Raw genomic sequence first — 18220 nt, forward strand, 5'->3', positions numbered from 1 at the left:
TCAAATCCCTAGCCTGCTGACTGAAATGCAGCAAAACTTTGTACTAACTGGCAAATGCTGATATAATGCAATCATGCCAATATTTTCCCTGAAAATCAAATCCCTCCACTATCACAGTTTCCTAGCCCCATTAAGTTCTTGCAATGCAGTCCCATCAGTGTATTACACAAGGTAATCTCCTTAGCTCACAAATGTATAACTTTACACTTTAAACTGGTAACCATTGTCCTTTGTCTTCAATATTCAAATCAGTCATCCTGTAGGATCTCTATTGGCTTCATTTATTGTTGTCCTTCCTAGTTCAATATCATCAGGCAGCTAGATATTCTCCCAACAAATTATTATCATCATCAGTGGCGGCTCGTGGCTTGAAATCGTGGGGGGGGGGGTGCTTCAACTTTCGAAATATATATATGCACACTGTAAGTACGGTGTGTACGTGTTTGGATAAAATATCAAAATTATGGTAAAAATTAAAAAAAAAATTAAACATGAAAAAATATTGTTTATTATAGATAAAATTATACAGTTTAATATAATTCAAAATTACTTAAAAATAAAATCCATTCTTCTTGTTTTGTTTCGAGTGAAAAGGTCAATAACTTTTTCTTTGATGTTTGTGTGACTGTTGAAGAATTTGTAGTTCACTTACAGTCACTACTGTCACAGAACTTATTTCTTGAGGTTGCATTTCTCAAGTTATAATTGTCAATTACCCCAATAATATTCTAAAATAAAAACTATAACAAAAAAAGCACTACTACTGGTGCAAACTGCATATAAACAACACTGGAACTGTGTGAGGGACAGTGCTGCATTACACTAATAGGTAGCATCTCACTATGACTTGCATATGCTTGTGTGCATAGCAATATGACACTGTACTAAATACAGTGCTGCCAGCATCCTTTACCCTCCTAAGTGCTACAAGATGGATTTTTATTATTTTTTATACAAAATAAGAGAATTGTATAGGATTGTTGATGATAAAATTAAATATTACAAGCAAATATAAATAAATTAATAAACATATTTATATATCGAGAAAAATTGGGGGTGGTGCAGTTCCTCAGTGCCTATGCACGAGCCACCCCTGATTATTATTATTATTACGTGAAACCTCCAGGGAGTCCAAAGACTCATCGAGGGCAGGCACCTACTCTACAACTCTGTCTCCACCACTCAATCCACCAACTACAGCTACACCAACACTATCTACTGCCCATCTTTAGTATTTTCACAGATAATCACAAGCAAACCCAATGGCGGGAATTGAACCCGCAGCCATTTGGCTGGAGAGCGGAAACACTAACCACTCAGTCGGCCACACAGCTCTCTGATCTATCATTCATCCTGTTTCTCATTCATTACAGTAGATTTATGGACTTAGCTACCGTTTGAGATAAAATACTTCAATAACATTAAAATTCTGCATTTCACCCTTTACAGTAACAGTTTGTTCAAATGAAAATTATCTGAAAAAAGAACTCAGATAGATTAGAATCACCTTTGTTAGAAATGGATATAATAAAAAAGAAAATTGGCAATATGCTGAACAAAAAGATAACACACCAAAACAATGATTTCAGCGAAGCTATATATCTATCCCTTATATTAAAAGCCTTTCAGAAAAACAAAGGTAGAAATTTAAGGTAGTACAATATTTGCCTTTAAACTTCCTATGAAACTGAAACATTTATTCAGCACATCCAAGCCCCCCTCATATTCAGGAGTATACCAAGTTAAATGTACATATAACCTTTAGTACATTGGTGAAGCTGTGGACACCAGATTTCAAAAACTGTTTACAATATTGAAATTATTTCTGATACAAAATTCTACACCTTTTTCCTACATTTTTTGTCTTCTTTGACCAAAACCAAAAGATCTGAATTTTTTTTTTTTTTTTTTTTTTTTTTTTTTTTTTTTGTTATTCCTGTTCTGTTAGAACAGGAATATTCTGACAGAACTGTCCTGTTACAAAATGTATGGCAGAATTTTAAATAAGAGACTAATAAAATATTCTAAAAGCTTTATTTTAGAAGTACAAAATGGATTTAGAAAAGGACAATCATGTATAGACCCGGCCTTTTGCCTAAAATTAATAATAGAGAAAAGTAGAGAATACAATTTAGAAGCACATATTGCATTTATTGACTTTGAAAAACCATTTGATAAAGTTAAAAGAAATATTTTATTTAACATATTAAAAGAAAGACAAATACTAAATAATCTAAATGCTATCATAAGTATTTATGAAAATAATCAAATGCAAATAAGATTAAATTATGAACTATCACATCTGAGATAGATAAAGAAGTCTGACAGGGATATCCCCTTTCAGCAACTCTTTATAATATTTATTTAATGAAATAATAATAAAATGGAATAAAAATTTCCATCAAGGTATTAAACTTTCTCCTACTGTGAACTTAAATACTCTCCTTTTTGCCGATGACCAAATAATAATTACAAATTCTGAAAATAACTTACGGAAAAATATTTTAAATTTGAATGAATAGCCAAAGATTATGGAATGATAGTATCAACAGAAAAATCAAAAATGATGTCGTTTGAAGGACAAGATCCGATAAGAACTAAAATAGTAATAGATAACAAGATTTTTGAACAGGTGAATTCATTTAGCTACCTAGGATGTATGATTACATATGAAAAAGATATAAACCTAAAAATTGCAAAATATTTAAAAATAACAGGTGTAATTAACTCTATATTTAAACCTAACTTAGTTCAAAAGCAACCACACTAAAAGTATTTAATACATTAGCTCTACCAGTTTCTATTGCGGAATTGAAATCTGGACAATAAAACAAAAAGAAAAACTAAGATTAATAACAGCTGAAATGAAGTTCATTAGGAAAAACTGCAAAATATACTCTATTCGATCACAAATGAAATTATGAAAGAATTAAGCCAGGAATCAGTAATAGAAAAAATTTAAAAAAATATATAAACGTAAATGGATCAAGCAAGTTGAAAGAATGAAAACAGAAAGATTACCAAAACAAGCCTTCAATTACAAACCATTAGGAAAAAGAAAACCAGGACATCCTCTAAAGAGATTTAACAATCACTTCCAAGGCTAGAACAGGCCACTCTAGGCCTAAATCCTTGAAAAGCAAGATGATGATGATGATTCCTCTTCTGTCTTCTCCACCCTGTACATTAAGAACTCCTAAGTTGATTATGCTTCTTGTTTTGAATAATTTCCTCCAAATGCTCCTCAAATAATGTCTCCTCCTCCTCCTCCTCCCTATCTAAACCTTGTTGTGGTTTATATACTTAAATAACTGAGATTTGTTTTCCATTACATTCAAATACAAGCCTCATATCTTATCACTAATTCCGTTGCACTTTATTAGTCTATCATTTACTTCTTTACTGATGATAAAACCAACATCATTTTTTGGCTAGTCAGCTGCTTCTTTCTAAAACGAAACATAGTCTCTCTCCTTAAATTCCTCTTTCTTTGTTTTTTCCATTTTGTCTCACTCGAATCCAAAACATCTAATTTCCTCTCCATATACTAACTCCTCATTTTTACCTCTGAGTGGTGCCAGTGTGTTCCTCAGTTTCCTTTCTGCTCCAAGTCATTTATCATATAAATCCTCTGACTTTTGATGTCTTGGTTTCCTATTAGCTTAAATAAATTCAGAACCTGCTTACTGGTCTATCACAGCTTCAGAGCTCCATTAGCTAGAATGTGCAAGGTTCCTAATGAATTTTCATCAGTCAGACATCCCTTACTAATTCCACTACTGCCTCACATGTGTCCTTTTGGCTCAGATGTGGAGTTGGACATTGTGATGGAATTATTTATCTTTTACACATAATACATATCCTTTTTTTCAGGTTCGCTTAAGGATCAAAGTCAAATAACTAGGAGGAGACCTCCACATTCTCTTTCAGGAGTGCAGAGAACTGACTGGGGCTTCTGACTTAATGTCCAATCCTCACCTTCACATGGCGTGGCCTGTTAGTAGGTATCTACTGGATACTGAATTTCTTAATTGGAAGGCAGCTTCAAGTGGAGTTATGCAGACACACTTCCAAATGGGGAAATGGACGATGAAACTTATTTGTGCCTATGGTTTCACAGAAGGTTCTTCTAAGGAAGAAGTAGAAGAATTTTTTGAGTCATTAGAAAAGGCAGCTGACATAAAGAAAATGGAAAAAGTGGTCCTTGTTGGAGATCTGAACAGCAGAGAATGAAATTTATTCAGCTGGCTACTCATCTTACCAGCTTTGCTTATTGTGTTCTCTATTTTCAGATTTGACTTGCCATCTTCACTAAAAACTGTGCCTAAATAGCTGAAATATTTTACTACTTCTATAGGATCTCCATTCAGAATGCAGCTGAAGTTTTCTATGCTCCTGCCTATTTTCATAGTTCTGCTGATTTTCATGCAAAATTTGTTACAGCTGTTATTCAATTTAGTTAGAGAATCATGCAGACTTGCACTGCATATGTTTAGGGGTACAACATCATCTGCATAAAGCAAAGAGCTAAATTTGACGTCTCCAATTCTAATATCATGCCTGATGCCACTTTCTTTCATAATGTGATCCATACAGATGATGAATAAGAGTAGAATAATGTGCATCCTTGTCTTACCCCTGGTTTTACATCAAACCATCTTCCTGTATTTCCTTCAGTTCTAACTGCTGACTGACAAATATAGACTATGTATTGCTCTGTATAATTCACTCACTGCTATGTGAGAGAAAAATCTTGCTCTTACCCATTTCTTGATTGTGAACAAACTTAACTTCCATGGATGCCCCCATGTTCTCTCCCCACCTTCCATATAATGAAAATTTTCATCAAACTATATCCTATAACACTCATTCAGAAGTTTATAGACCTCTATCATATCGCCCTCTTTCTCCTGTTAACCAGAGTCTGTAATCGGCATCGCAATCTGTCCTTATAATTTAAATCCCATGATCAGGAATTTATCAAGACATTGCCAAACATTCTTATAATTTGCTGTATTTTTTAAAAATGTGCTTTACCACTGCCGCTGACATAAAAATAACATGTTAATACAGAAATTCATGAATAATATAACCTCTTAGATATACTAATTTAAAACATAAAACAAAGTTTATCAAAACAAACCAGTAAATTCACCATTTATACCTTAAGATAGAGACAGGTGGCAGTGACGCGAGATTGACTCATTGCTTCTCCTGATAAGTTTGTATACACTTACCAAAACAGCTTCATATTTCAAACAAGTAGGCACTGGATCTATGTTTTGTATTTTTGATAGAACTAATAACCATGTTGCAATATAAAATTATAGGTACCAGAATGATTTTTAAATGCAGTTTAAATTCAATCTAAATTTTTAAATTAATAATTTCTTAGTTCTCCCATTTGCTTTTATGTTTTGCTACTTGTTTATGATTTAAAACTTAACTTTTTAAGTTCAGAGTATGTTAAAGCTAGCTGTGCTGAACTCATACTCGTGTTTAAAGTACATCACACCAACTGTGCAAGTTCAGCATGGCTAACTTTAACATACACAAGTCTTCAAACTTCTGATTTCCCCATTTTCTTCATTTCAGGTAATATGCTTGCTTGTTTTTATTTTTTAAACAGAAGCTGAGTGCTTATGAGAAAATGACTGGAGGGAGTTTGTGAGAGAGGTAAACTAGTAGGCAGATTGCCCTCTTCTGTGTACAATCAAGAATTCTTAAACAAGTTTGAGCACACCACCACAAATGTGAGAACGGTATTTTAAGGTCAAGTGAATTTCAGATTTCCAAAGTGTTAGGAGTTGAGCATGAAAGAAGTAACAGTGTTTCAATGAAAAGGAATACCAAATTTTTGAAGACCGAAGGGAATATGGATGTGGTATGTTTATGCCAAGATAAGGTATACATGTGAAGGTCAGCCGAAGAAGAAAAAAAACTTATAGTAAGTGGGAGTAAAGTAGGATCCTTCTTCCAGGTAATAAGACAAGGCTGTGTTGTAATAACATTGAAATTCACTAGATTATCTTCACCTCACTTTAAAATGGTAAGGAGATCATTTTTTAAAACATTGGTTATGGAATATCTCAAAGCTTGAATAATTTGAGCACTACAAGGTTTTGCGAATGAAGAAGAGAATTAGAGAGTACTGCCATCAACAAAACTATGGATAGGATTTGAAGTAAGAGAGAGAAAGGTATTATTAATGTATAGAAGGAAGAGTGTGGATAAAAGAGTATAAAACTGTAGGGTACTCCAGTATTTATCAAGAAATCTTATAAGAGAGAGGAAACTGGCAGTTTAGTAACAGATGATGGAAAGGAGATAATAAAATGGTAACTTGGTTTAGAATACCTTGATTCCAAACATGATTAAATGCTTTGGTAACATTGAGAACAACCACGAGAGACTGTAGTCTCCAGATCTTTCCATGTTGTAGTGGGTAGAGTTAGCAAGAAGAATCTATATTCATGGTCGCTAATTAATTGATAGATCTCTGGGTAGAGAAACGCTGATTGTTGACGACCTTCTCCATCACTTTTGAGAGGGTAATGAGATGATAGTTTGATATTTATTCTTTTGAATGGGCTGGAGAAAAACTTGCTTCCATTGCAGTTGGGTAGATACCAGATGAGTACAACAGTTCGTAAAGGTGATACAGGATGGGTGTTTATTCTAAATCACAAATTTTTGCCACATATGAAGGAATACCATTTGGTCCAGGAGACTTATTAGCATTGAGGCTGTTGAGTATTTTTCTGAAATCTTTCGAACAAAAGAGTAACAAAGTATGATGTGGGTGGTTCATGGAATAATGGTTGGAGATTTGTCTTTGTCATGTAAATAAGAGTTGAAGGAAAAGACTCTTGCCTAGACTCTTATCCAATTATCAGCCTAGATTGTCCTTAAGAGAGATTGCAGCATACCATCATCTTGGTAGAAAGGTGGAAACATGGTGCTGTAGAAATTTTGCCCGATATCCTTGGGCAAAGAAACCAGAATGCTCAACTTCCATTTGAGCCATTGAATGTTATAAAGAATTTGTGTCTTGAACTGCTTTTGCACTTTTGTTTGAGGACCAGGACTTGGATAAAAGACAGAGTTTTGAGTGGAGTGTGGAATAAAGGCATTCATTCCAACAAGAATTTCAGTTATTCGATCAGAATGTGTGCTTGAATCAGGAGAGTGGAAACTATAATCAGAAAAAAAAAAAGAAAGAATTCATATTATTTAGATTATGTATAAATAAAATTTCATCAAATAAATTTTTTATTAGAATTATGTTATTAACATACTTAGCAGCCTCTTATTCTGTTAACATACTAATTTGCATTTCTCTTATAATACGCTGCCTTGCAGGGACTGCTTCCAAGCGGACTTCCATGGTGATAAGTCCTCAGGGTAATATAGCTTTTGTGTTTAACACTGCTTGATAAATAACACTGACATTTCTTTAATGCTTTCAAAAGATTGTGCTTAATCTCTAAACAAATACATGACTAATTGAGTACATTTTGTAGCTAAAAGTATCCGGTACTTTTCCTTGAACTTACCACTTTTTCAAACTTTTTTTTTCTTCTCTCTTTTCTTTCTGCATTTTCCCTGTATGTGAATATTTTCTGTCTCTTAATACCTCTATGATAATTAAACTGTCTCTTCTGTTTTTGCAATAGCATTTTTTTTTGTGGTGTTTGTATATATAAAATAGTTGTCATTTTGTCTGATTTATGCCTGGATGAAATGTATAATGTTGTGCACATATTACATCCAGATACTGCATTACCACTAAAATTTTTTACTGGTAATGCACTATCTGGATAAAAGCAGAAATTGGCACGAGTTAAGATCCCGTACATTGCTTCTTAATCTATTCTTCTATTCTTGTACTAAAAAGATGAACCTTATCCTAAACTTACAAAAAGTTATAAAATCCGATAACTTTTGTTTAGCCTCTAAGAAAAGAAACAAAAGGAATCAAATTGAAAATGCTAACATAAATTAGTCATAGTCACTAGTTTCCTGCTGTATCAGATTTGATATTAGATTAAAATATGATGCTATAGGTAACTGAATGGCTGCAGGTTCAAATTGTGCTGTGGGCATGGATGTTTGTGATTGTCTTTAGGTAGGAGATGAATTGCCCAGTGGTCTCACACTGGGCAATGAAATTTCCCAGTGTGAGACCACTTCTCCCCCTCTTATTTGGAAGCCAGTGGCTTGAAAACGTTTCATGTATGGTCTTTAGAGCAAGGTTTATGGATTATGTAAAATAAGTAAAAATACAAATACACACACACACACACACACACACACACACACACACACACACACACACACACACACACAATTATATATATATACTTACAAATAAACCTTTCCTGGGTAGGAGCCACATAAAAACAAAGTTTCAGCAACCAAAGATGAATGATTTTTTTAACCCATACACGGTACTAATGTACTATAGGTTGATCTACAAATCTCTTGTGTATGGGCTCAACATATTAAAAATAAATAAATAAAAACCCATCAAAATGGGGTAACTTTCCTTACAACCAATAATCTAACTATCTAAACATGTTAAAGGGCTACTTGTCCTCTTGTTTGGGGACTGAGAGTAAGATAATCTCACAACAAGGAACACCTTCACTAACACCAGCAATTTAAACTAATAATATGTATTGCTCATCATAACATATTAATAATAGAATCACTTATGTTAATTTAAATGTCTTTATTTGTAAAATTTGGGCTGTTTCATATTTTCCTATAATTATATTGACAGTGGCTATGAAGCAGCCAAAAATTTTACAAATAAAGATACTTAATGTAAATGATTATATTATTAATATGTTATGATGAATTCTTTCTCTTACATCTATTTTTAGAATAATATGTATTGTTATATCTGTAAGAAGTCATTTAGTCTTAAAAATAACAAGTCAAAGCTTAAAAGGAGATATACAATAGCTAAGTAACGTAGCAATGTTACTTAGCTTTTTTTTCTTTAAAATAAAAATTAAATAAATTCTGTAAGTTACATACAAAAATGTAATAGAAAAGAAATTGATATTGCAAAAATAAAGAAAAAGAAAAACTGTTCAAATTGAGGCAGACATTTTGAGCTTGTCTAGTAATACTGCTTGGTAACTGTGGCTGATTCCCTGTTAGAAAGTGCAGGATTTTGCCTTCTTTCTAGTATATGTTTCACTCTAGAACATTTATACAAAACTTACAGAACTTTGTTCTTAAAATCTAAACATACCAGGCATGCTTCATTTTTTTAAGCATGGTGATTTCTAAAACTAAACTTCCTGTTTCTAAAAATTCTAATTATCAGCCTAGATTGCCTGCGTTATTGATACATCCAGTATCATTGTATCTTCTTCCTACTAATCTCTTGATGAGATAACTATGAAACATGGAATTGAGAAAGCCATGAGTTTGATCGATTGCTTCCTTTTCATACTGATTATGGTGGGTAACTAGCATCTGGTTTTGGAAGCTGAGCTTTTAAGCAGTTTTTCACTTCTCTGGAAATGCTCTTATATGCTTAAAAGAGAAGAAGCAAAAGTTAAAGCTTTTTTTAAGATTTGAACAAATTCCTTTATTTTAAGTTAGATTGCCATGTAAGTTAGATAAGTTAACATATTCTGTAAGTAGCTTAACAGTAAAGAAAAAAGTTTGGTGACTTGTTAAACTGATATTTTGCTGTATTGCTAGGCTGAGGATGCTCAGCATTTAGAAAACAATGACCCATGCATTTATAGTTCAATACTTCCTTTAGTACTGCATATGCAAGAAAGTGCACAGTTAAAGTCCATTTCAAACGACAACAACAACAGTATAGCTTACAATGAAGGCTGCATTACATAATATAAGGTGCACGCATACACATGTACAAACACACATATACACACACTCGCACTCTTCTTTGGTAACATGTTTTATGATGGATATAATAAGGAGCAAAGTTTTTGATCAGAAGCATAATATCACAGAATTGAAGATATTATTATTTTATATATAGAATTTAGAATTTTGAAAATTATAATATCAGGTTCTTTAGTGATTTATTGTGTTTTATTAGTGTGGGCTTATTTGTTTTTAAGTTTGCTTCTGTAACATTGAACAAAAAAAAAAAAAGCTGTTTACTTACATTGTATTATATTATTCAATACAGCACTGATGTGCAGCAGAACAGTGGTAGATAAGTTTAACTGGGAATTATGTAGGAAGTGTTTTGCAGCATTTGCCAGAAGTGTTGGGAGAGTTAAAAAAACATGGCATCAAGTTGGTGAATGATAAAAGGTGGGAAAATGAGAGCAGGAATGTTAGTGAGATTAGGTGAAAGTATAGTGATGGAAGTAACAAGGGAACAATATATGAATAATACATGAAAGAAATGGTGACAGATGAAGAGAACAATGAGGTAGTCAAGAAAGATAACAGACTTGCACAGAATCCTTCACATGACAAACATGAGATGAATATCTGGCAAGTGGTATGGCAAAGAAGTAAAGGAAGGAAGGGATGTGAGGAAAGAGAAAGCAGAATATGAAAGAACAAAAGGATGATAGTGAGGAAATGATGAGAAGAGTTTTGTACAGTGATTTCATGATAAGAGGAGTGTCTGATGAGAGCATGACAAAAATCAGTCACCGATGCAAGAAATATAAAAGAGTGACAATAAAGATTGTGAATCTCCTGCTATGTTATATGATAGAGGCATGTTGAGAAGGACCATAGCTACATTTGAATGGATTTTTAGGTATCTGGAGAAAGTGTTGTTGTGTGAAAATTTGCAAGATGCAAGAAATATAAAAGAGTGACAATAAAGATTGTGAATCTCCTGCTATGTTATATGATAGAGGCATGTTGAGAAGGACCATAGCTACATTTGAATGGATTTTTAGGTATCTGGAGAAAGTGTTGTTGTGTGAAAATTTGGTATTGTAGAGTCGGGGAAACCTATAACTTTCTATGGGGGAAGAGGAATGCAGGCAAGAGTATATATAGGCACCCTTGAAGTGAGAAAGCAAGCTGGAGAATGATCAAAAGATGCTGAATGTTTTTGACATTGTTTAGTTCAACTTGTCCAAAAATTAAAAGCATTAATGAGATTTGGTTGACAGAGATTGATGTAGAGGTAAAACATATGCAGTATAGTATTTCCAGAGAGGATAAAGAGAGACAGAATGAGAATGTTTGCTGATGACAACAGAAGAATTGATGCCAAAAAGAGTAAGAAATCAGCAGGTGGTGGATGTAGAAGGCAGTACATTTGAGGCTATGTAGTGTGAGACAGAAGTCAACAGAATAAAATATATAATTGTTTGTTATAAGCTGGAGCACAAGGAAGAATATTGAAGGCATGCATTTTCAAAATTACAATGAGTGCAGGCCAAGCAATTATGGGAGACTTCAACTATAGTGACACAGATCAGAAGAAGGAACGGTGACATGGAAGGAAGGAAATGGAGCTGCTGTATGACAGTTAATAAGACAGCATGTAATGAAGAAGACTTTAGATTCAAGAGTGCTGGATCTGGTGATAGCATCACAGGATTTGTTAGTAACCAAAGTAGTTTCACTGCCTCTAAATGGGGAAGAGCTATCATGCAGTCTTAACCTGGGAGAATGCCAGACTTATAGAATTTTCAGTGGTACAGCTTAGAGCAGTGCTATGACAAGAATCTGGAACTGAAAAATAATAGCAGTGCATGGGAGATGGATAAGTTGAAGGAAGTAATATCAGACTGCATACCCATGATTTACAAGATAAATTTGATAGGGGTTAGATAGATGAATAGCATCATTAAGTGGTTGATTTTGATATATATAAAGGTGAAAGGGAATCAGCAAGCTCATGATCAATACAGAGCATATGCAAGAAAAGTGATCTGTACACTAAGGAATGCAAAATCAGATTATGAAAGAAAACTAGCTATTTTGTCTAGTGCAATAAACTAATTCTTTCATAGTGTGGCAAGTAAAAAGGAATAAGTTATGGAAAGATTTATTTATATATATTGATCCCATACACAAGGGATCAAGGGACCCATAAGTACATTGGTGCTGTGTGTGCGTGCGTGCGTGCATGCAGTGGGGACTGAGAATATTTTTTTGAATAACTGCAACTAGGGAATACTTCATAAGGAAGGCTGTTCCACAGGACAGAGGTGGACAGAATAAAAGAGGAAAAATAGAATCAGGTGTTTTGTAGTTGCAGGAATGCTGGGCAGCTGCTGCTCTTGTATTAACAGATGCAACAGAAAGTGGGGGAATGATGATTGCCAATTTATTGGAGTTGGAGTTTACATGCAGTGTTGAAACAATGCACCTTTGAGATAGAGGTTGAAGTGAATCCATTAAAAAGGGATAATCTATCATCACCTAATTGCTTGCCTCTAGATGGCATCAAGGATTTTAAGGGATGTTTTAGGTGCACCACCCCAACACAAACATGTGAGCAATATTCTAAACAACGTGAGAGGGGGGGGGGATTGGGGATTTATATATAGTTAGGAGTTTGTCAGGTGTAAAATAGCCTCTTGAACAAAAGAGAATTCAAGTTTCTTGGATGTTGAGAGGGCTATTGATGTGATGCATTTATGTCAGGAAAGACTGGAGATAAACATTACTCCAAGCAAGGAAATCTGATCTTGTCTGGTGATTTGGGTATTACTAAGCGTAAGAGTAGGTGAGCTGGGATCTCTTTTGCACTAGAAAAAGTAAGACTCTGTTTTTGTGGCATTGAACATGACAAGTCCCCCCCCCCCCCCCAAAAAAAAAGGATACTGTGTAAATCAATGTTTAAGACACTAGTTGTAGATGATCTTGTAGCTTGGGACATCAATCAGACTGCTGCATACATGGTTTGTCAAATGAGTAAGATGAATGGAGAGTACTATCATCTGCAAAACTGTGGATAGATTAGTGGTCATTGTGAGTAGGTCATTTATGTACAGGAGAGACAGAGCCTTGAGGCACTCCACCATTGGTGGTGAAGCTCGAAGAAAGGGAGACATCTACCATGACATGGAGAGAAAGCTGGCTACCAATTACAGAGGGTGGCAGGGAGACTCAAGGATGGCAATTTGTTTAGTAGGCCTCGATGCCACACACAAAATCAAATGCTTTGGAAATGTCAAGGGCAACAGCACAAGTTTCTTCAAGCCTTTCCATGATATTGTCCAGTGGTGGGTGATGTAAGCTACAAGTTCAGCTGTGGATCTTGAATGGTAGAATTCATACTGGTGGTCACTGATTAATTAGTGGCTTTCTAAGTAGTGGAGGAGTTGGCTATTAATAACTTACTCCGTTATTTTGAAGAGGACAGAGGTGATGGCAGTTGGTTGGCAGTTTTATGGTAGACTTCTATTGCACTTTTTTTTTAATAGGAATGGATATGAGATTGTTTCCATGCATTAGGATAAGTATCAGATATGTGTAATAAATTACAGAGATGATGCAGGATGGATGTTAGCTTTGGAGCACAGTGCTTGAGAACAGTTGGAGAGATGCCATCAGGACCAAAAGACTTTTTAGTATCCAAGTTATTTAGTAGTTATGTGATGTATTTTTGTCAAAAAAACTACAGGAGGCATATGGTGCTTGGATTCTGGAATGGCAGAAGGTGATTTCCCTTGTTCATCTATGCTGGGGTTTAAAGAAAAGAGTGATTCCAGGAGGTCAACTATCTTTGGGTGAAGTAACAGTGGTGCCATCAGGAGAAAGAGAGGTGGAAGTGCAGGAGAACAGAAGTTGCATCCTTAGCAAGAGACCAGAAGGCACAGCTGCCATTTGGACAGGAGACAAGTTTTTCTGTTGTTAGCCTTTATGAATTTGATTTGGATCTGCTGATGACCAAATTGTATATGTTGCATGCTTTGGTATAGGCAGAGTATGAAGATGGAGTTCTTGATGTGAGCCACATGTGGTAAGCTGAATTTTTTTTCTTCAACTGCTTTTATTCATTTTCGACTGAATTAAGGCTTAGAAAGCAGATGAGGATTATGGGTTGAATGGGGGATGAAGGTCTTCATACCAGTGAGAATAATTTCTGTGACTTGTTTGAAGCAGGTGTTAGTATCAGGTGAGTGGAAGCAATAGTCAGACCAAGGAAAGTAAGAGTAAAAATTCTGGAGGTCATCCAAATTGACTTCTTTGTAGTGCCAGAGGATGCATGGTCTGAAGTTGTTGGAGGAGGAGCATTCTGTGAGAGAAGAGACTTGTGGGCTGAGTTGCCTAGAGAAGAGGTGACCTCTGTGATGTATCTGAAAGGAGAACTGGTCAAAAAGATATCCAAAGTATTTGAAGAGTGAAGAGAATTATCAAGAATTCAAGTGGGTAGATATATGATTTGTGTTAGGTCATCACAGCAGAGATTTCTGCTTCTTGTCCTGCTTGGTTGGTGATATTGGAATAGGTGAGCCAGTCGGAATTGTGGATGTTGAGGTTGCTCAGGAAAATGACCTTACTATTTGGATAGCTGGATTGCAGGTGGTCGAGCTTCATGGAAAGGAATGTGAAGAGATCTGAGTAGTTATTAGTGTTTGGAGACTGATATAAATGCAACAAATGACTGTTACTAAATGGAGCAAGGAAATCTTTAGCCAGATTCAAGGAATTTTAAATTAGCTATTATCTGGCAGGCTTTGTCAGATTTCACAAATGCACAGGTGCCACTGTTGTGGTGAAACAGTTCGTGAAGTGTGTAGTTTGGGCACTTGAGGTGGTTAATAACAGCTGTAACTGTGATCTGGATTTCTGTAAGAAATAAGGTGTCTCATTTGGAAGACTTTGAGTGATGGTGAATGTCATTTATGTTTGTGTGAATGCCACAGATGTTAGTAAAGGGGATGTGAAAGTAAGTTTTTAATGAAGAGATTATGGCATGGTTTGTATGTTGTGACTGGTTATCATGTGACGTTTTTGATGGGATTAGTTTATGAGGGAGATTTGCTTTTTTTGAATGTCACTATTCTTGTTTGAGAGAGTCTTCATAAATTTGATTAGACAGGAGGATATAGCAGAGACGTGCAGTGAGAGAAGATAGACTCTTGGACATGACATCCATACAGAGAGAAATCAGTCTCCATGCCATGACATGGCCTTTACATACCACTACTTGAACTCCCTCTCCAGGCACAGCCTATAAGAGTATGTGGCAGCAGCTGATCGTGTAGCTTGACTTGTTACTGACAGGTTTGGGCCTGTGCTCTAACTTGTGGCCTGTGTCTTCACTGATGTACTTTCAAAATGGAGGAGGTTATGGGTCTCTAAGTGTGTTTGTCATGGCCTAGAAAGGTGTCACTCACATAGCACATACAAGAGAGGAGTTTGATGAACAGAAATTGGAATCCCTGCTCTGGAGACCAAACATGGCATTTGCCACTTCAGACCTCCAATAAGTCAAGTGGTGGAATTTTACTGGGTGATGAAGAACATCTATCACTTAGTATCTAGTTCGCATTTCCTTCAACTAGGTGGATGATGTGTCTGAAGTGACAATCAGATAAATAGTTAAGTTAATGAAGTTTATCTTCCAGTGTACCCTCGAAATGGAGAAGTTATGGGTCTCTAAGTATGTTTGTCATGGCCTAGAAGGGTATTACTCACACTGCACAGAGAAGAGAGGAGGGAGAAAACAGAATCCCTGCTCTAGAGACCAAACATGGCATTTGCCACTTCGGACCTCCAATAAGTCAGGTGGTGGTATTTCACTGGGTGATGAAGAACATCTACCACCTAGTGTCTAATTAGCATTTCCTCCAACTAGGTGGATGGTGAAGGGAGGTAACATAATCAGATAAATAGTTAAGTTACTGAGTAATCACTTTGCAAAAGTGTACCTTCCAGTTGATGATATTGTATCAGATGTTACTTTGAGTGATATGAGAATAGAGGTGGGTGAATTGGAAGTGCTCAGGAAGTCAGACCCGTAATGCAAATGTGACCAACTTTTGTGCATTACAAAAATATGCAAAGAAATATTGATGCCTCACAAGCTGTGTAAGTTAAGTCTCTTCTCTGGTAGGGTGATAGAGGGCAAAATAGTTCCACTGTGTAAAAGATCTAAGGACAGAAGTAACAAATTGAGACCAGTCAGTATGAATGATAGCCAAGGTATTGGGAGAAGTTTACAAAAGGCAGAATTTATGAATAGATGAACAGGAATATTATACACTATGCAGCGGTTTTGTGAAGGATAGATCTAACCTGAGTAATTTACTCACGTTTTATAATAAAGTTGAATTGGATAAACATTATGGTATTGAAGGATTTTGCAAAGGGGATACCACATTGAATTCTGTTATGTAAATTGAAGCAAATGAGTATGGATATGAAGTTGGTGATGTGAAGAAGAGCATGGCCAATAGACAGAAATCAAACAGTGGTATTATTATTATTATTATTTGACACCTCCAAGGACTCATCGAGGGAGGGCACCTACACAACTTTGTCTCCACTATTCAATCGCCATCTGACTGCAACTACACCAACGTTATCTACTGTCGACCACCACTGGTATTTTCACAGACAATCACAAACATCCATACCCACAGTGGGATTCGAACCTGCAACATTTTGGCTGGAGAGCTGATACGCTATCCACTACCAGGCCGACAAGGGGAATTGAATCTGGGAGAAGGTGGATGATTAGTGGTATGCTGGTATTTTGGCTCTTGCTTTTCAATTTGTATAACAGTGATATAGGAAGTGATTTTAAGCAGAAATATCCAGTTGCTGATTAGAGAAAACCAGGTAGAGCAATAGTTAAATAAAGATAATATGGAGATCATGCAGGATGAATTAAATAGACAGGAAATATGGGAAAAGAATAATGGCTGCCAATTTCATGGTGTGGAGGATTCCCAAAGAACACAAACAGAGAATACTGTTTATTTACATAAACAATCACACCACCACCCTTCCCAACAGCATGGCATCCTCAAAACTCTTACTTACTGAGCCAGGGCTATTTGTGAACTACTCTGTGAACTACTTCACAGTTTGTGTTCTATGTTCACAGTTAATGGAAGTGGACTGCAGCAGATTGATAAGGCTAGGGATTTGGAAGTGATTCTGGATGGAGAGTTGATGTTTAGAGGGCATTTTGAGAAAAGTGGACCACAGTAGCTTAGTGGATGTTTGCTATGCATGATTTATAATTCTACATCGTCTAGACTTTCCAAATATTTCGAAATATTGTAGAAACAGTTTAAATTATGACTGACACCTAATGTCCTTACATGCCACCCTCTACGGATCAGATAAATACAAGTTAATTCAGAGAAGCTATTAGGTCTTAAAATGATAGTCTCCCAGACCTTTGGTAAATCAATGCAACCATGCTTGTTGAGGTTGGGAGAGTTCTTCGTAGCTGATGTTGATTCTAAGAATAGCCTCTCAGACCTGTAACAATTACAATATAATAAAGATGTTTTTCTCCATCTGATCCTATGCGAAGGAGCATTCAGAACATAGTCTGCCGATCCTAACTTGCCATACAGATGATCTTGGATGTAATTTTTATGTTCTTCAAGACGTATATTAACTGACTTTGTACAATGAACCTGTGGAAAATTCATGACTAAACAAACACACGTAATAACCACAGTAATAAGTTTTAATAAGTAAATATTTCTTCCTAAGTATCATAGGACATCGTCAGTACAGTTAATTCAAACAATACTAGGAATAACATACAGTTAGGGCGCATGATTACAATAGAATCCCAATATGCATGCAGTAGCATGCTAGAGAATTAAATTAAAATATATCTGGAGGAAAAAAAATAGATTACATTAAAATAAGACAACATATGTAAAAAATTATTTTACACAATTTTGTATGACAATTTCCCATACTATTAGGAATAGCAAGAACGTCGTTATGGTTTAGATTTGGTCTGTGAAGTAGGGCTATAGCACTCTCTTTATATAGACGTTCATGTTTATATAAAGATCTATGTAGAAGTTTGGTCTTTTTCCAATGGATCCTATGGTTTGGGTTTTCAACTCTGTGTTGTGCAAGGCCATATTGCTGCGGTTTGATAAGACGGATATGGTCTTGATGTTCCAAAATGTGTTTATGAACAGATCTACCTGTCTGTCCATAGTAAGACAATTTACAGGCGCATGGAACCTCGTACATGCCACGTAGCATCAGAGGTGAGAGTTTGTCTTTAGGAGAAGGTAACAAGTTATAGATC

The 18220-nt window shown here is 35.5% G+C and overlaps 1 protein-coding gene across 3 annotated transcripts in view; it reads left to right on the forward strand.

Annotated features, from left to right (window-relative positions):
- didum (dilute class unconventional myosin) overlaps nucleotides 1-18220 on the forward strand; it is a 696374-nt gene that overhangs the window by 512963 nt on the left and 165191 nt on the right. For 2 of the 3 annotated variants that reach the window (XM_090402302.1, XM_090402304.1), the window contains one exon: nucleotides 7363-7404. The exons of the other annotated variant lie outside the window; for it this stretch is intronic. In XM_090402302.1, the coding sequence (XP_090258428.1) occupies nucleotides 7363-7404 (42 nt within the window). The remainder of the gene's footprint in view (nucleotides 1-7362; nucleotides 7405-18220) is intronic. 3 annotated transcript variants of the gene reach the window in all.

Source organism: Typopeltis vanoorti, chromosome 13, assembly GCF_054136105.1.
Source record: "Typopeltis vanoorti isolate ZY-2024b chromosome 13, IOZ_Tvanoo_1.0, whole genome shotgun sequence".
NCBI lineage: Eukaryota > Metazoa > Arthropoda > Arachnida > Uropygi > Thelyphonidae > Typopeltis > Typopeltis vanoorti.